Source organism: Bos taurus, chromosome 8, assembly GCF_002263795.3.
Source record: "Bos taurus isolate L1 Dominette 01449 registration number 42190680 breed Hereford chromosome 8, ARS-UCD2.0, whole genome shotgun sequence".
Lineage (NCBI taxonomy): Eukaryota > Metazoa > Chordata > Mammalia > Artiodactyla > Bovidae > Bos > Bos taurus.
Genome location: NC_037335.1, coordinates 60,300,207 through 60,320,015, shown reverse-complemented (window position 1 = coordinate 60,320,015; position 19,809 = coordinate 60,300,207). Strand labels below are relative to the sequence as shown.

At 44.9% G+C, this 19,809-nt stretch overlaps 1 protein-coding gene and 1 pseudogene across 1 annotated transcript; both read right to left on the bottom strand.

Annotated features, from left to right (window-relative positions):
* OR13C7KP (olfactory receptor family 13 subfamily C member 7K, pseudogene) lies at nt 1-914 on the bottom strand (annotated as a pseudogene).
* OR13C7J (olfactory receptor family 13 subfamily C member 7J) lies at nt 12,619-13,578 on the bottom strand. The gene has a single exon (NM_001390179.1). The coding sequence runs from the start codon at nt 13,576-13,578 to the stop codon at nt 12,619-12,621; it is 960 nt and encodes a 319-aa protein (NP_001377108.1).
* Between the last annotated feature and the right edge of the window lie 6,231 nt (nt 13,579-19,809).

The window sequence follows — 19,809 nt, the reverse complement described above, 5'->3', positions numbered from 1 at the left end:
TCACTCAGTTAGGTGTTTCTGACTCACCAGGTTTCTCACAGCAGCCTTCGTGTCCTTGTTCCTGAGGCTGTAGATGATGGGGTTGAGCATGGGGGTCACCACCCCATAGAAGAGGGAGGTGAGCTTGTCTGCAAGGTCCTCTTTGTCTGCCCCCAGGGGGTCCTTGTTTTTGGGCTTCCCATACATGAAGAGGATGGTCCCGTAGAAGATGACCACAACTGTGAGGTGGGCAGAGCAGGTGGAGACCTTTTTCTTCCCTACTGCTGAAGGGATCCTCAGGATGGTAGCAATGATGAACACATGGTAGAAAAAGATGAACAGAACTGAGATGCCCATGAAAATAACAGTTGTTATCCCCATGCTGATCACATTGATGGAGATGTTAGCACAAGCCATGGCACTTCAGGACAGCCAGGATCTCACAGGTGAAGAGGTTGATGACGTTGTCCCCATGGAAGGGCAGCCTCACAGCCTGGGATGTCTGAACTACAGAGTTGGTGATACCAGCTGCTCAGGAGCCAATAGCCATGGGCATGTAGGCAGCCTTGCTCATGATGACGGAGTACCTTAGGGAGTTGCAGATGGCTACATAGCGGTAAAGTGCCATCATGCTCAGGACCACATACTCTGTTCCCACCATGGTGAAGGAGAGGACCATCTGCATGGCACAGGCTGAGAATGGGATGGTTTTCCTGGGAGTCAGGAAGCTGTCAAGGATGAGGGGGACTGAGGAGGTTGTGTAGCAGATGTCCAGGAAGGAGAGGTTCCCCAGGAAGAAGTACATGGGTGTGTGCAGACGGGAGTCAAGGATGGTCACCAGGATGAGAACCCCATTGCCCAGCAGGATCACCCTGTACAAGAGCAGGATGAGCACAAAGAGCTTTCTCCAGCTTTGGGGGGGCTGACAGGCCCAGGCAAATGAACTCCACCAGTGGGGAGGTCTGATCGGACCCGTCCACAGCGCCTCTGCTCTGTCACCTGCAGGAACTCAGAAGCTCAACCTCAGCACTCTCTCATTGAAGTGCTGGCTTGCTAGTGAGGAATGCCCTCTCTGCTGAGCAAGAGGAAAACAACTTTAACAATGATGGTTTCTCTGCGGTTCTCAGTAAGATTCTGGGGACTAGAAGGAATCTAGTTTGTCATCTTAAGCCACCCTCTGTGCAAGAGACATCTGAGATGCCCCTGTGGTGATTTAACTTACCTGATCAGACATACTCATTTCTACTAAAATATCCTAGATGGTGGACTTCTCTTGTTAAATCTTGGTCAGAGAGAGTAGCATTGAAACATAAATTGTTGTTCAGTCACCCAGTTGAGTCTAACTCTTCGCGACCCCATGAACTGCAGTGTGCTAGGCCTCCCTATCCCTCACCATCTCCTGAAGTTTGCCCAAGTTCGTGTTCATTGTACTGGTGATGCCATCCAGCCGTCTCATGCTCTTACACCTTCTTCTCCTTCTGCCCTCCATCATTCCCAGAATCGGGGACTTTTGCAATGAGTCATCTGTTCGCATTAGGAGACAAAAATACTGGAGCTTCAGTTTCAGCATCAGGCCTTCCAATGAGTATTCAGGGTTGATTTCTCTAAAGATTGACTGGCTTGATCTCCTTGCTGTCCAAGGAACTCTCAAGAGTCTTCTCCAGCACCACAGTTCAAAGGGGCATCAATTCTTTGGTGCTCTACTAACTCTCACAACCATACGTGACCACTGGGAAGACCATAGCCTTGACTCTATGGACCTTTGTTGGCAGAGTAATGTCTCTGCTTTTCAACACACTGTCTAGGTTTGTCATAGCTTTCCTGCCAAGAAGCAATCGTCTTCTGACTTCATGGCTACAGTCATCATCTGAAGTGATTTTAGAGCCCAAGAAGAGGAAATCTGTCACTACTTACACCTCTTCCCCTTCTATTTGCTATTAAGTAATGGGGCCGGATGCCATGATCTTAGTTTTTTTTTTAATATTTAGTTTTAAGCTGGCTTTTTCACTCTCCTCGTTCACTCTCATCAAGAGGTTCTTTAGTTGCTCTTTGCTTTCTGCCATTAAAGTGGTAACATCCACATATCTGAGGTTGTTGATGTTTCTCCCACCTATCTTGATTCCAGCTTTTAACTCATCCAGGCTGGCATTTCTCATTATATGCTCAGCATATAGGTTAAATAAACAGGGTGACAACAGACAGCCCTGCCATACTCCTTTCTCAATCCCGAACCAATCAGTTGTTCCATACAGGGTTCTAACTGTTGCTTCTTGACCCACAGGAGACAGGTAAGATGGTCTGTATTTCCATCTCTTTAAGAGCTTTCCACAGTTTGCTTCCACATGTACATTACCACATGTAAAATAGACAGCCAGTGGGAATCTGCTGTATGATGCAGGGAGCTCAATCTGGTGCTCTGTGACAACCTAGAGGGGTAAGATGGGGTGGCAGGTGGGAGTTGGAAGGGAGTTTCAAGAGGGAGGGGATATATGTATACCTATGGCTGATTCATGTTGATGTATGGCAGAAACCAACACAACATTGTAAAGCAATTATTCTCCAGTTAAAAATAAATTAAAAAAAAAATCTTTGTCAGAAAAGTGAGACCAGGTTCACTTCATGCTTTTCTCCCTTGGTGTCCAAGGCTGGTGAAATGATCAGCCCTGAAGCCACGGCTCTTGGCAGGCTTTCTTTGCTTCATGGTATCCTCACAGAAATATCTTTTGACCTTCCCCTTTCCTCCTGTAATAGACAACCAGGCCCCAGGCCATCTCTCATCTGTCCCTTCACCCTAAACCTGTCTTCCTCTCTCCATTCATCAGCCAACATGACTCACTCACACTTGACTCTGAAACCCCACAGCCTTTCAGGAATGATGCACTGGCTCCAAAAGAGACAACAGTTCCAGGGAGAGGATACTGATGGGTCACTTTGAAAGGGCAGGCTGGACAGAAAGGTCACCTGGGGAAGGTAAGGAGGGTGAGGGCTGGATTTGGGCAGCTGTGTTGTGGAGTATGGATGCATTCTAAGGTGTTAATCATCCCCCTGGCTGCAGTGCCATCCTGGCCAGTTTGAACTGATGCTCCGGGAAACCAGGCTGCATTTAACAGCCACCATCTCAGCCTCTGGAGAGCCCCAGTTCCCCGATTGATTTCTCAGTCCATTGCCACTGAAGTCAGGCTAATGCCTCATCCCTGACTCTGAAGACCTCAACCTTAGAAAAGAGAATTCTAAACATCTAGTCTCACTGATTTTTTCATTGTACATCCAAGCTACATCCAATAATCCAACAGGATTATTAAGCAATATTCCTGTCCACCAATGAAGATCTCATTACCTTTTTAGGAAGCCCATTCAAGCTTTATAAATCTTGTATCATCTGAAAATTTTGTCTCTTGGGTCAAATCTCTTAATATCTTCCTAATTCTAATTCTAGTTCTGCTCTCTGGGGACACATACAGCATGTCACCCCTTTCTGCCCCATAATAGCTCATCAGAGATCTAAAGATAAAGATGATTCTCTTAATTCTCCTCTTTTCCTGGGTCATACCCTGCGCCAGGAAAATCCAAATGTCTATGATAGAATCCAGGCATCAGGTCTTGTTAAAACTCCCCAGATGGCTTCAATGTTTGGCCAAAGTTGAGAACACAATCCTAACTTTGTATCCCAGGTATTCCATTCTGCCCTTAGGACTTTTAAAAAACAGACACCAACAGACAAACAAATCAAAGTCTTTAGAGACTTTCATGATTTCTTGCCGGACATTTGCTTGATCAAAAGACTTTCCTGGAATAAGCAATATTCAGTGATAGGTTCTGAAGACAAGCCATCTTCACCTTCCTTGGGCTTTTCTGAGGCCCTATTACCAGTCACATTATACCCTCTGCCCCTAAATGCAAAGGTCAGAATGACTTAAATGACATAAATGACTGACTGCCTGTCTCCCCTGACCTCTTCCCCACACAGGTGGGGTCTGCAGGAACTCTGTCAGGGGCCCTGTACCTCTGAGGTCAGAGTCCCTCTCTGACCCAGGGGCTGGATGTTATGAATCCCCTTGAACAGCTCCTCTTCCACTGGAGGAAGGAAGACATATGGCTTATTCATGAGTGGAAGCACGGTTCCAACCTCCTCCTTCCTGTCATAAGAATAAAGATGAGGAATGTTTCCCTTTGGCATCACTTAAGCCCAATAAATTTGATTTGGAAGTAATTCATGTTTGAAAAGATTTTCCAAAATACTTTCTTCCAGTGCAGTTCAGTTTAGTCGCTCAGTCATGTCTGACTCATTGTGACCCCATGGGCTGCAGCACGCCAGGCCTCCCTGTCCATCACCAACTCCCGGAGTTTACTCAAATTCACATCCTTTGAGTCGGTGATGCCATCCAACCATCTCATCCTCTGTCATTCCCTTCTCCTGCTTTCAATCTTTCCCAGCATCAGGGTCTTCTCAAATGAGTCAGTTCTTCGCATCAGGTGGCCAAAGCATTGAAGTTTCAGCTTCAACATCAGTCCTTCCAATGAATATTCAGGGCTGATTTCCTTTAGGATGGACTGATTTGATCTCCTTGCACTCCAAGGGACTTACAGGAATCTTCTTCAACACCACAGTTCAAAAGCATCAATTCTTTGGTGCTCAGCTTTCTTTATAGTCCAACTCTCAAATCCATACATACTACTGGAAAAACCATAGCCTTGACTAGATGGACCTTTGTTGGCAAAGTAATGTCATAACTTTGGTTGGTCATAACTTTTCTTCCAAGGAGTAAACGTCTTTTAAATAGATGCACAAAAATAGTTGTAGAAACAATTATGGGGTGGAAGCTACCTGCTTATTCAGGGCTTCCTAAAACACACCATACTGGCCATCCTTCAATTCTGGCTTTCATTATTTTGACAGACAACTGTAGACCCAGGTGCGGCAGGGTCCTAAGGGTCTAAATAAACCAACCTCCCCATCCCACTCTCAAAGAATGCAGGTCCACTACTTCTTTGATTATGGTGCTCTGGCCTCAGCTGGAATACTTGAGTGAAGCAGGCTCTCTGCTTGCTGAGGTTTATTTCATTTTAAAGTAGTTCCCATAGACAGACAGTTCTGCCTCCCTACAAATTCCATCTGGTTCTACCCTTTGCAGCCTTCAAACAAAGTTGGTTCTTTCCCCATGCCCTCTAAATATTTAGAAATAGGTTGGTTTTGGCAATAAGATGATATAGAACCAATCTTGTTACTCTTACAGCATCCAAAAAAATGTCATATAGTTTAGAGGAACTGTCCACAGTTCCTGAATAATTATGAGATATCTTTCTGGATATTATGTCCCACCAGGTTGGATTGTGCTGCATCCAGCACTTGCCATACCACTGAAATCATCTCTTTCCCCCCATTTTGAGACCTATTCCACTGAACAATCATCTATTCTTAGGGCTTCCCTAGTGGCTCAGTGGTAAAGAATCCTGCCAATGCAGGACACACAGGTTGATCTGGGAAGATCCCACATGCCACAAAGCAACTAATCTCATGCTCAACAACTATTGAGCCTGTGATCTAGGGCTTGGGAGCCACAGCTACTGAGCCTACTACATGCTGCAGTTACTTAAGCTCACTCTCCCTAGAGCCCATGCTCTGCAACAAGAGAAGCCACACAATGAGAAGTCTATGCACTGCGACTAGAGAGTAGCCCCTACTTGCTGCAACTAGAGAAAAGCCCAGGCAGCAACGAAGACCCAGCACAGAAAAAAAAAATACATAAAATATTTTTTAAAGGTACAAGGAGAAAAAACAACCCCAAAAGATTTTTTAAAAACAATCTATTCTTAGAAATGAGTTTGTGCTAATGAGAATCTGAGTCCTTTTATCAAAACCTTCACTTACCTTTATCAGAAACATGGTGTGAAAGAGTGATCACTCTCCTAAGGGTTGGGGACAGGCCAGTTGTCAGAAATAGCCACACTGGATCCAAGGCACCCAGTGCAGGAAGACTGGGAATGTGTCAGGCCCTGCAATTGGTGAAAGTCCAGGCCTCCCCAGTCCTCCTGCCTTGGTGCTCCAGGAACAATCTCCAAAGAATTGGCCATTGCCTATAGAAAGGAAATTGAGTCTCAGTTTCCTTTTGGGGACCAGTTTAGTCCCGAAAGTCATTTACAGTTTGGAAAGTGAGTTGTACTCAGTTTAGAAACTTTGTATTCTTCTGGGATAAAACCCCAAAGATCCAGTTACACTGAAGGCCCTGAAGAAGGTTTTTTGCTTGCTGCCTTCCTCCCTCCTTTTCATGTCTTCTTCTCCTTTCTTTGGTCAACATATTCTGATAAAGACATCAGCCTTAGCCTGGAGCCTGATGGCAAATCATCCTGCAGCTCACTCAGCCCCCAGGTCCTTTCCCCTGAAAGGAGGGTGACAGAATTGCTTCTGTCACCCTCAGCCTGGACTTGCAGCAGTTTTGGAAGGAGAGTTAGAGTTTGATTTTAGAATGACTACTCATCCCCAGAGTGGTTAGGCTCCATGAAGCATCATGCTGTGTTCTTTCTGGATCCTTCAGCTTCCTTCCTCTGTGCATCCTCAATTCTTCATCTGAGTCACTGACAGCAGTACAACACAGGCCAGGCATGGATACAGAGCCCTGAGGCTCCATGAGAGACCATTACTATGGACACTGTTATTCAAGGTGGAGTGGGAGGCAGCCACATGTAGAGGAGTAACACACTGGCTCAGTCTTCAGAGCATTCACCCTCTGTATTGAGAAAAATGAGTTAAAAGTTAATTATGGCTCTTCTTGAGCTGGAATGTCATCTTCTTCCCTCAGACATTGGAGCTCCTGATTCTTGGGTCTTCAGATTCTCATTGAATCATACCTTGGTTTTTCTGGTGCTCTAGCATGTAGATGGCAGACCATGGGACTTCTCAGTCTCGATATCTTTTATCAATACAATACTTCTACCTAAAAGTAGCAGAATATATGTTTTTTTTCAGGTATAACTGGAACTTTCTCCAGGATAGATCATATCTTAGGTCACAAAACAAGTCTTAACAAACTTAACAATGAAATTATGCCAAGTATCTTTTCTGATCACAATCAAATGAAACTAAAATCAATAGCAGAAGTAAAACTGGAAAATTCAAATGTGTGGAAATTAAACAACACACTTGTAAGCAACCATTGGGTCAAAAAAGAAATAAAAAAAGGAAATTAGAAAATATCTCAAGACAAACAAAAATAAAATACAATATGCCAAGACTTACAGAGTGCAACAAAAACAGTACCAAGAGATGTGGGAAAATACTGGGCAACAACTGATCTCCAATGACACTAGAACCAAGTATTTCAGTTAACTCAAGAATAGCATAAGGAACTTGAATGCTTTTTCCAGCACATACTTCTAAAACTTCATCATATAAGTGATAAATTTAGACAAAGTGGTACAAGAGGAGAATTTACTGTATGGGAAAGACCAAAGGAAAATATGGATGAACCCATGACTGTGATGTGAATTTTGCAGATTCTTCATTGAATGTAGAACCCAGGTACAGGAATCACATTCATCACTATGAAGTAGAGCCAAAGAAAAGATATATCTGGGATTGTGAGTGCAAACTGATTACAAATCCATAACGAAGGATGGAGTATGACAGTTGGCCTTTTTATAACAATGTTTATGTAAGTGGAAGGAGGTTGGCGTTGGCTGGGTGAGAACAAAGGGTGACGACAACGGCCTCTCATCAGAGACATCTTATTCTGACAGCTAAAACCGATGTGCTCATAATAGTAGCCTTATTGTAATCTTTGGCAAATTGGAGCTGGATTAAAATGCTCTCAGATTACTCAGCCAAGGGATGTACAAATGTACTTTTTTTTTTTTAAGGGCAATTTACTGAATTGTAGATTTGCCTCGGGTAGTATTATTTATTTCCTCAGATTTTTTTTCATGTCAATCTGTCATGAGTTTACTCCAATAAAGGGGAAAAAAATGATCAACACAGATTTTCTTTTAGCAGGATAATATCAGTAGTATGGTTATTTTAACACAATCAATTCTTCCAATCAAGGAACACAGTATATCTTCCCATCTGTTTAATGTCATCTTCAATTTCTTTCAACTATGTCTTATAGTTTTCTGACTATACAGGTCTTTTACCTCCTTAGGCAAGCCTATTCCTAGGTATTTTATTCTTTTTGATGTGATTATAAGTGGACTGTTTCCTTAATTTTTCTTTCTGATAGTTCATTGTTAGTGTGTAGAAATGCAACAGATTTCTGTACAGTAATTTTGTATTATGCAACTTTACTGGATTCATTGATAAGCTCTAGTAGTTTTTTGGCAGTGTCTTTGTTTTTATGTATAATATCATGTCATCTGCAAACAGTGGCAGCTGTATTCTTCCCTTCCAATTTGGATTTCTTTTATTTCTTCTTCTTGTCTGGTTGCCATGACTAGGTTTTCCAATACTGTGTTGAATAAAAATGGCAAGAGTGAGAACCCTTGTCTTGTTCCTGATACCAGAGGAAATGTTTTGAATTGAATCTACAGATTTAAAGCAATCTTTTAAAAAGATGCACATGGCATTCTTCAAGAACAAAAATAAATAATTTTAAAATTTTTATTGAAGTACAGAAGACCCTGAAGAGCCAAAACAATCTTGTGAAAGAACAGAATTGGAAGTATCACATTCCTTGACTCAGACTATACTACAAAGCTACAGTAATCAAAATAGTATGGTACTGGAACAAAAACAGATACATAGATTAATGGAACAGAATAGAGAGCCTAGAAATAAACCCATGCACTTTTGGTCAATCTATGACAAAGGAGGCAAGAATATCCAATGGAGAAAAGATAGTCTCTTTAATAGTGGTGCTGGGAAAACAGGACAGCTACATATAAAATAACAAAATTAGAACATTTTCTCACACTATATACAAAAATAAACTCAAAATGGATTAAAAACCTAAATGTAATACTGAAACCATAAAAGTCTTAGAAGAAAACACAAACAGAACAACCTCTGACATAAATCATAGCAATACATTCATGAGGCAAGTATATTATGCTAGAGGCAGAACTAAAAGGCACTGGTGCTCTTGTTTGTATAGTTTGGGATATGACTTCCTCTACTGGAACAAAGAAGGGCAAGTGAATCAGTCTGGTCTATGATGGTTTCTGTTGTCTGATAGACACCAAACCTATCTCATGTCTACCTTCCTGAACAGCCACCTGCCAATTTGAGGGGGCGGGGATAGAAGTAGCTGTTGTAGTAATTTACTTGGGGATGGTTAATGGACCTCCCATTCTCTTCTCCTCTTCCTTGTAATACTTAGAGTCTCCTCCTCATAATATTCAGGGTCCTCTAAATTAATTCTCAAGGGAATACTGAACCAGCATTAACTGCAACCAAGCAGATCAGCCTGAGTATCCCTATTGGGAGCCAGAATTGGTTGTGAGCAGCTGGGTTCTTAATAACTCTTATCCTGACCTAGTTTTGCTCTTTTGGTTATGAGAAACTAAGATCCACTCAGGCTATCTCAGGGAAAGTTCTATTGTGGTGGTGGTTCTAAGAAAAGATGCATTTGGGGGCAATTATGGAATTTTATATAAATCAAAGAACAAGATTCTTAACAGGGAAAAGTGAAAGGATTGAGAAATGGAAAATGTTCTTTTTAAAAATTTTATGTATTTATTTTTGGCTGCACTGAGACTTCGTTGCTTTTCACAGGCTTTCTCTAGCAGAGACAAGCAGGGGCTACTCTTCAATATGGTCCAGAGGCTTCTCATCATGGTAGCTTCTCCTGTTGCAGCAAACAGGATCTAGGTCACCTGGGCTTCAGTAGCTGTGGCTTGTGGACTCAGCAGTTGTGGCTTGGAGGCTCTAGAACGTGGACTCAGTAGTTGTGGTGCACAGGCTTAGTTGCTCCATGTCGTGTGGAATCTCCCCAGACCAAGAATTAAATCCATGTTCCCTGCATTGGCAGGTAGATTCTTATCCATTGCGCCGCCAGGAAAGTTCAAGAATGTTCTTGATAGCAAGAAGCTCCAGGAAACCCAGAAACAGAATTCATGGGTTCACCTTTTGAATCTCCTCTACTAATGAGACAGACACTTTCTACATTTTTTTTTCTCTTTTGTTTTTCTTTTCTTTTTTCTAATGGGCTTCATCTGCTGACTGATAGCTTTTGCTTCCCACCCTACCACCATAATATCAACCCTACCTCATGGAATCTTTGGTGGGTCCTTTCTGATTTGGGTCTCATTAAACTGATTTTGGGAGAAGGCAATGGCAACCCACTCTAGTACTCTCGCCTGGAAAATCCCATGGATGAAGGAGTCTGGTAGGCTGCAGTCCATGGGGTCGCTAAGAGTCAGACATGACTGAGTGACTTCACTTTCACTTTTCCTCTCATGCATTGGAGAAGGAAATGGCAACCCACTCCAGTGTTTTGCCTGGAGAATCCCAGGGACGGGGGAGCCTGGTGGGCTGCCATCTATGGGGTCGCACAGAGTTGGACGTGCCTGAAGTGACTTAGCAGCAGCAGCAAATTGATTTTGTCTCCCTGTTTCTTAATTCCAAGTTCCGAAAAGATCACACTAACTAGCCCAATTCACCCTTTTGCTTCAGTCGATATGTGAGTGCATGCATGCTTAGTCACTTCAGTCATGTCTGACTCTTTGTGACCCTGTGGACTGCAGCCTGCCAGGCTCCTCTGTCCATGGGATCCTCCAGGCAAGAATATTGGAGTGGGTTGCCATGCCCTCCTCCGGGGATCTTCCTAACCCAGGGATCGAACCCATTTCTCTTATGTCTCCTGGATTGGCAGGCAGGTTCTTTACCACCAGCACCATCTGGGAAGCCCTCAGTCGGATATATTACTCTCAAATCTATAGATAACCTCATCTGGGGTCACAGTTGCTCCGGTCCAGTGAACTATGGCTACAGGAAAACTGCAAGTGTCACTGGGTTGAAGATGGAATAGATCCCTTTGGAAGCAATGTGTATAGAGGAAGCTCTATGGCATCTTTATGATGTAATATGAGTTTGACTCCATCCATCTATCCATAATTAGCAAATGCTACAGTACCTCACTTACCAATCTTTCAGTCCCACTATGATTTCAGCCACAGCTGTGTGGACAGTTTGTGCAAGTTAGACTCACCTTGAGCTAACAGTATTCCACTTCAAACACCATCCATCTTTCTGCTTCTCTGCCCCAGACCTTCTCCAATTCTATGGAAATCCACTGTGCATAGCCCAGAAGAACAGGGGTTACACCTGTGGGAGGCAGGATTCTAAGATGTCCCCAAGATTTTCCCTCCCTGGTGTACACACTCTGTATAATCCCCAGGACTGTAAAAAATGATGACATAATTGGCCTTAACATAGAGATTATCCAGGTGGGCCTGACCTAACCATGAATCCTATAAAGGCAGAGAGTTTTTCTCTGGCTAGTAGCAGAAAGAGAAACCAAAGATTCAAAGCACTAGAAGAATTTGATGCACCATTACTGACATGAAGATGGAGGGGCCATGCAAAAAGGAAATGGGGAATTCAATCCCATGGCTACACAAAATTGAATTCTGCAACATAAATATGCTTGAAAGTGGATTTTTCCTCAGAGCCTCCAGATGAAAACTTAATGCAGCTGACACTTTGTGATTTTAGCCATTTGATACCCTGAGAAAAGAACCAAGTCATGTCATGCTGGATTTCTGAACTGTGAACTAATAAATGAGCATTGATTAAAGCTGCTATATTGTGGTGATTTGCTACACAGGAAGAGAAAACTGATACAAGGAAAACAAACAGGACAAAAAAATGATAGTTTCATCATTAAAAAAAAAGTCAAGGGCTTTTAGTTACTTCTCAAGGGCTATAGATAATATTCTGAGCCATATCCTTTGAGCTGTTTTATAGACACTAAAACCCCTACCAGGTGGAAGAAGTTAATTTGATGACCAGACTGTAGCCATGACATAAGCTGCCACAACTCCAAGAACTGGCCTTAAAGAAATAAGAACGAATGGACCCTGGAGCTGAAGACTAACTGTACTTAATCAAGGTGATGCTGATTAGACCACCCCATTATCAATTTCAAGACAATTGTCAAGAGATGACAGTGCTGTTTTTTCATGTAGTTCCTTTCCCCACCTGTAAAAGTTCTTGCCCACTGATTGTCAGTTGGGGGGGTGGGGTGGAAATTGACCTTTGACAGGAGTCTGCCATCCCCTACCTTAGTTGCCAAACTTCAAAATAAAGCAATCTTTCCTTCCTACCCAACTTGCCCCTTTATTGGCTTTTGAGCGACAAGCAGCCAGACCTCACTTTTGGTTAACAGTTCTACACAGAAAAAAAAAAAAATACTTGATAGTCTCAGTACCACTAAAATTTCCATTTGTCTCTTTTGACTATATTTATAACTTCTTAATGGATATTTACCAAATTCTGGTATCAGAGGATTTCAGACTTAGGCAGCAAAATACAGCTGTGATATGATACAGTATGTTTCTGGGTGAACCCAAGAAGCTGACCAGCAGTACCAGAAATGAAAAGGCTCTTTCCACTGACAACCTAAGGACATCCCTGGGTTACCATTTCCCCATGAAGACAATGAGGAATTTGGGGGTCTTGTACTCTGGCAGCCTGGGAATCTGTGATGGTCACTCAGTTAGGTGTGTCTGACTCACCAGGTTCCTCACAGCAGCCTTCACGTCCTTGTTCCTGAGGCTGTAGATGATGGGGTTGAGCATGGGGGTCACCACCCCATAGAAGAGGGAGGTGAGCTTGTCTGTAAGGTCCTGTTTGTCTGCCCCCAGGGGGTCCTTGTTTTTGGGCTTCCCATACATGAAGAGGATGGTCCCGTAGAAGATGACCACAACTGTGAGGTGGGCAGAGCAGGTGGAGAAGGCCTTTTTCCTCCCCTCTCCAGAGGGGATCCTCAGGATGGTAGCAATGATGAACACATAGGAGACAAAAATGAACAGAACTGGGACTCCTAGGAAAATCACATTGGCCACAACCATACTGACCACATTGATGGAGATATCAGCACAGGCCAACTTCAGGACAGCCAGGATCTCACAGGTGAAGTGGTTGATGACATTGTCCCCACAGAATGGCAGTCTCACAGCCTGGGATGTCTGAACTACAGAGTTGGTGATACCAGCTGCCCAGGAGCCAATAGCCATAGGCCTGCAGGCAACCTTGTTCATGACTACAGGATACCTCAGGGGGTTGCAGATGGCCACATAGCGATCAAACGCCATCATGCCCAGAAGCACACATTCCGTAGCTCCCATGGCAAAGGAGAGGAACATCTGCCCAAAACAGGCTGAGAAAGAGACGGTTTTCCTGGGGGTCAGGAAGCTGTCAAGGATGAGGGGGACTGAGGAGGTTGTGTAGCAGATGTCCAGGAAGGAGAGGTTTCCCAGGAAGAAGTACATGGGTTTGTGCAGGCGGGAGTCAAGGATGGTCACCAGGATGAGGACCCCATTGCCCAGCAGGATCACCAGGTACGTGAGCACGATGAGCACAAAGAGTGTTTTCTCCAGCGTTGGGTAGGCTGAGAGGCCCAGGAGGATGAACTCCACCAGCGGGGAGGTCTGATTGGACCTGTCCATAGTGCCTCTACTCTGTCACCTGCAGGAACTCTCTACAGTCAGCCTCAGCACTCTCTGACTCCAAAAGTGCCTGGGCATAAGGGCAAAAATCTCTGCCCTGTTGAGCAACTGGAGAAGAGCTCTGACAATCTGGTCATGTCTAAGGGGCTCTAGAAAAATTATGATAGAGATCGGTGTTTTACTTCTCTTTTCAGCAAGAATGAAGAGTTAATTTGGACTAACTCATCTGCAGATGAAAATTTTTTTAAATTGGGCAAATGATTTAAAACTTTTGTGTAAAGTACTTGGCAAGACAGATAAGATGACAAGGAATCACAGAGTCAGGATTCAGGAGGAAGAAAGGAATTCGGAGAAGTATATCCGGCTTTTGAGGCTATGTGTCACCTGGGGCATCTGCACCTTCTGGAGGTGGCCTCTGAGAGACCAAGAAGTGTTACTCACAGCCTCCTGGAGGTAGAAACAGGTCTGAAGTGCAAGGCCCACTGTGAAGGACCCCTAACTAAGCCCCCTCCCTTTGGAAACAAACCAAAGGGCAACGCCATAGGAATAAGAGTTAATCAGAAAGAAACAGGTGTTTACAGGTGCTGCAGCTTATCTTCAAATCTTCTCTAGCTCTGAAATTGGACTGAGGTGGTCCCCAATTTTTGATGCTTCCAAATACCTACCAGAAGCAAACACAAATCTACTTTGAAGGAAGGCAACATCATCACTACCTCTAAATCAGGTCCACAAATAATTCTGCAAATACAACGCCTGGCACACATTGAAAAAGAGTAAGTCACACAGGAGACAAGACAACATAAATGAAAACTGACAACAGGAAAAAACAGAAAACCAAGCCTCCTTTCTTAGGGGAAGGTGAGAGACTACAGCTGCTCTGGCCTGGTGTTGCCTATTGAGAGAATTCACCTCTTGTTGACACTTTGGTACACCTGGGGCACAAGTGACCCTTTCGTGCACTGTGGCCAAGCTGAAGGAGAGTCTGATGGACTGTCTCTTCTTTTCCTCTTTCTCCATCTGCCTCACCAGAGGCACTGGCTTCTCCCTGAGACTGTTTCCACAGTTCTGAGTCCTGCCCTGTCAGCCCTTCTTCCTGGGAAGCTTGAATCTCCCCTCAGACTTCTAAGAGCTCCCCAAACTAGGATTTATTCTGGACCAGTGGGAAAAAAAAGGTAGGTAACACTGAGGATGTTGGGCATTTGCCTTTATTTGCTCTGTATCTAAAATATTCATGAATTCCCATATCTCCACCTCTTCAAATGTTCTCAGTCATCCAGCCCCTGCCTCGACTATAACGGAACCTTCCTGCCTGGGGAGCTCTGAGACATTTCTCTGGTGGTGCCCAGCACTATAGCTGTGACCAAGCCAGCACCACAGTAATTCAATTCAGGCTGACATATTTATTGAGCATCTGTGCTGAGGCAGGCACTATTTTAGGTGCTGGGATCACAGCAAAGAAGGGCACAGCCTACAACCTCAAGGGGCTCAAAACCTAACAGAGGAAACAGTCACACACATAGTCACACACACAAGTAATTATGTCATCCTCGACCAGAACAATGCCTCTAACACTATTGACAACAGGCCTTGGGACTTATTTCGCAATCTGTGCCCTTTCCAATGCGGAAAGCCCTTTGCTGTGTTCCTCGTGGCCCTCTGGCCTGTCTTTGGCTCCCTGAATGATGTGGGGCGCTGTGCTTCCTGGCGAGGCTCATTTCACTTTGAAGTAGTTCCCCTTTGATATTGAGCCGAAATCTGCTTCTTTGCAACATTAATCCCTCTTCCACAGACAGCCCTCCAAATGTCCAGAAATAGCTTGGCTTCAGCATGAAGATAAACAAGAGTCCATCTCCCTTTTTCTCCCAGGACTTTAAAACAGACATATTTCTCATGAGCAAATGTACCATCCAGAAACTGACTACATAGGCTGGTCAGTACTGAGAATGGCCCCCAACTTGAGCATGGCTCACCTGCCCAGAACACAGTACCACCTGGATATCTGTGCTGAGATGGTAAATCAGTACCAGGCTGGGTTTTCACTCTATGTCAGCCAGCCCTCCAGACTTTTCCCCAAACCTGGATTCTGTGAAGAAAATATTCCCTCCATGTCATCATCACTAGATCCAGATTCGTGGCTCATTATTATTGCTGGATGTTGGATTCTTAACTACAAAAGAAGAAAAAGCCTCACAGTTTTAATCAAGAAGGGACAACTGTGTGAGAAAAAATTATGAGCTGTGGAGTCCCAGGCAACCCTTTCCTCTCTACACAAAGTGGGGTGAGGCTAGATGACCTTAGAGACTCTTGCAGTTTGATGGGTCTATTTACCTCTGTGAGAATAACACCTTATCCATGAAGGGCTTCCTACCTTGGCTTCTCAACCCTATTCCATTATGGTCAAGTCTGAAAGCAGAAATGCCACTGCACTGATGAAACTTTTGGTGTCACCAAATCCTGCGCTTACCTTTATTAGAGACATGGTGAGCAAGAAGGATCTGCTTCCTAAGGGTTGGGAAGAGGCCACATATCAGAAAGAGCAATGCCAGGTGGGAAGTATCAGGGTGAGGGTTCAGAATGTGTGACAGGTGAAGGGTCCAGCCAGTCGTCTGCCCTGTGTCTCCAGCACTCAGGGTACAATTTCCAAAGGACTGGCCATCACCCTTAGAAGATAATTTAAATTCCAGTCTGTTCCTTGGGACCATTTTGTCCCTGAAGTCATTTAAAGTTTGGAAAGTGAGTTGACACATTTAGAAACTTTGTATCCTTCTGGGATAACATCCCCAAGATCCAATTATGTTGAAGACATCGGAGGAAGTTTACTGCCTGCTTCCTTTCTCCCTCCTTCCTTCTCTCCCTTCCTCCCTTCCTTCTCTCTTAATATCATAATCCCATTAATAGAGTCCAGCAGCCTGCTGGTCAATGATTACATGACTCATTCAGATGCCAAGTCTTTTCTCCTGCGCTGTAGTCAAGCCCCATCACCCCAAGTCTGTGCTTGTATGTTGTGTTAGTCGCTTAGTCGTGTCCAACTCTTTGCAACCCCATGGATTGTAGCCCACCAGGCTTCTCTGTTCATGGGATTCTCCAGGTAAGAATACTGGGGTGGGTTTCCATTCCCTTCTCCACAAGTCTGTGCTTATGCAGTGGTGTATAGGGGTCTGAGTGAAAGACATATTCTCTTCCAAATTTTCAACTTGTGGCATTAGGGCCCTTGAAGTATCCCACCATGTTCTTCCTGAATCCTCTCCTGGCATCCATCTCAGCCATTGCCCTTTCAGCATCCTATCATCTGCTCTTGTGCTCCCAGACCTTATAGGGACCCCAGATAGGATGCAACCTAGAATAGGGATGGATCCAGAAAAAGGGTACCTTCCTTTATCCAGCAAATGATTATTGAGTGTGTACTGTTACACAGAAGGCAGACACGTGCCAAGAACCAGGGTCAGGAAAGTGAAAAGAAAGCTACCACACAAGGAAGGAAGCACAGGCCAGGGAGAATGCCCACACTTATGTGATAGCCCAGATCGAGGCGAGGGCCAGACCTCCTGGAGGAGGTAACCCAAGGTCCTCGGTGTGCTGGTGCTGGCTCACAATTGTGTACATCTCCTCCCAACTCCCATTCAGTGACTGTTGGTAGCTTGAAATGGGCCCTCCTATGAGTGTTTAAACCACAGAAATCAGCAAATGTTCCAGATCAGGGCTTTTTCTGACTTGGGGATGTGGTTGTTAAACATTCGTCAGCACACCATTGGTGTGGAGAAGTGTCCGTCTGCCAGATGAAGGGGAGTGGGGAATCATTCCAGCCAGAAAGGGCTGCATAAATCAAGGCACAGAAACGAGAAGGAGCCCCTGGAATAAGGAGTGGCCAGCAGGGCAGTGTTGTTAGAGCACAAAGGGGCTGGATGGGGAGGAAGGCAGGGCTGGACCCATGCTGACCTTTGGGGACATCCTGAGGAACTAGGACTTTCTCCTGTAGCAGATGAGGAGGCAGTTGGGGATTTTAAGTAAGGGTCTGACACCATGAAATCTGCATCTTAGGTTGGTCCTTCCAGTCACAAAGTGGAGAGAACACTGGGAGCAGACTGGAGGACAAGGTCTAAAGAGACAGAGAAACACTTCAGGCAAATGAAGATAAGAATACTGACTGGGGAGTGATGAAGCGGTGAAGATGAGAAGATGCAAGAAATGTTTGGTAGATACAAAATACAATAGTAGATTTTGGTTGGATGTGACAGACAGGAAAGAGGATAGAATCAATGCTTCTAGCTCAGATGATGGGAGGATGATGGTGACATCACCAAGGTAGAGAATATTGATCAAGCTGATGGTTTGCGGGGAGAAGATGATTCATTTTGGAGTATAGAATGTTTGAGGAACTTCCAGAAAGATATGGGGGAAACGTCTGAGCTCAAGACTCATCAACTTATCCATCACTTAGGGAGAGTTGCTGGCACTGCTCTGCTGTCTGTAGGTACAAGTCTAACTGTACTGCCATGGGAGATTGTTGGCGGACCCCTGAAGTGCCGGTCATACTATCTACAGTTTCCTCGACCTCTGGGCCACTAGGGACCCATCTGCTCTGTTATGAGAACTTTCTGAGGAAGTGGATTTCTGAGGATAGAAAAGCAACTCCTTGTTGGCAGGGGAGAGAATAAGGCCACGGAGACCAGTGGCCCAGAGGAGGTCAGCAGGGGTGTGGACAGTAGAGGGTCAAGATTCATGAGTGAGGGGCAAGCAAGGACTGGAAGAGCAGTTGACTCCAGAGCAGAGGAACTACAAGCAGCTGCTCTGACCATGCATAAAAACACCCTCCTTCCTCTGGGAGGCCTTAAAGGGATAACTGGGACCCCAGTTGTAGAAGTCTAGATAGACCAGTGCTCTCAGGCAGTAGCATGCATCAGAATCACCTAGGGGACCTGTTAAAACACAGATTGGAAACACACAGGTACACACAAACACACATACTCATGGGTGCACAAGCAGGTTGCTGGGACCCACCCCCAGAGATTAAGTAGGCCCAGGGAAAAGCCCGGGAATCTGCATTATCAACAAGTTTCCAGGTGATGCTGATGCTGCCCTCTGTCATCACATTGAGTAGTCCGGGGCTAAACTTCTTACTAACTTAGCGTGTGGGGTCTCAGGGCATTGAGATCTGAGGTATTGCTGAAAATGCTTCTCCTCATTACTCCTCATTGTCTAGGGAAGCCTTGGACAGACCAGCCAAGGGGATGTTGGGTTTTAATTGGACAAGAGGGAGCGCTGTGTGTCAGAAATCTCCTTTTCTGCAGGTGTGTTTGTGTGTAAATGAGTTTGCCAAAAGAAGTGGACTGAAGGAGTAGTCTGAACTCCAGCGAGCCCAGCATCCCCTGGGGAGACATCTCTGTTTATTGTGACATTCTGAGGACAAATGTGGACATGACACCCCCATGAAATTCACAAGGCCTGTAACCAGATCCCTGCTCAAGACATTTGGAGATTCTGTCAGGCATCAGGAGTAACAGCACGGTCTCTATGAAGGCAGAAAAGCAGCACTGCCATTTTGAGATGATCCCAGGGCTGGAATCAGGTGCTCTAAAGGTCAGAGAGACAGAACTTTCCTGAAGGGAAGGGAAGGGGTGGTAGAGGGAGGGGCCAAAGCGCTGCTCCTTCATGGAGGGAGCCCACTCGCGCGGCAAGAGCTCAGTGGAGAAGCGAGTGTGTAATCTCTTGTGTCTGAACGCTGGGTCATCTAAACAGTACTTGTCTGATTCACCGCTTTGTCCCAGGAAGTCTCATGTTCTCCTTCTGAGGGGGTTCCTTACGTTGTTTCCAGGCTCTGCACCAGAGTGGCAGAGTCTCCACCATGGCAGACTCTGGGCAGTGACCCCCAGGAGTTGGGGGACAGAGAACTCTGCCATGCAGGGATGAGCAGGAGCCACTCAGACCCTGATTGACAGGCCAGTGCCTGTTTAACCATGAGGCCCAGTGGTGCCACCGCACCCCTGCCCCCGTGAACCCTACAACATCCCCTAACCCTTGAGGAAATCCAGGTGTGAAGGAGGGGGAGGCTCCCGGCACTTAGAGGGCAGAGGTTAAAAATGCTAGACATTCTGAATACAAGTTACTACAGCCCAGGAAAGGAGGGTCCTTCCAGCTGTTCACATCCAAGCATCCCTCATACCTGCCTCATGGGGTTTGGGGAGCACTAGATATGATTTAGAAAACATCTGTAAGTTAATGGCAACCCTTAGT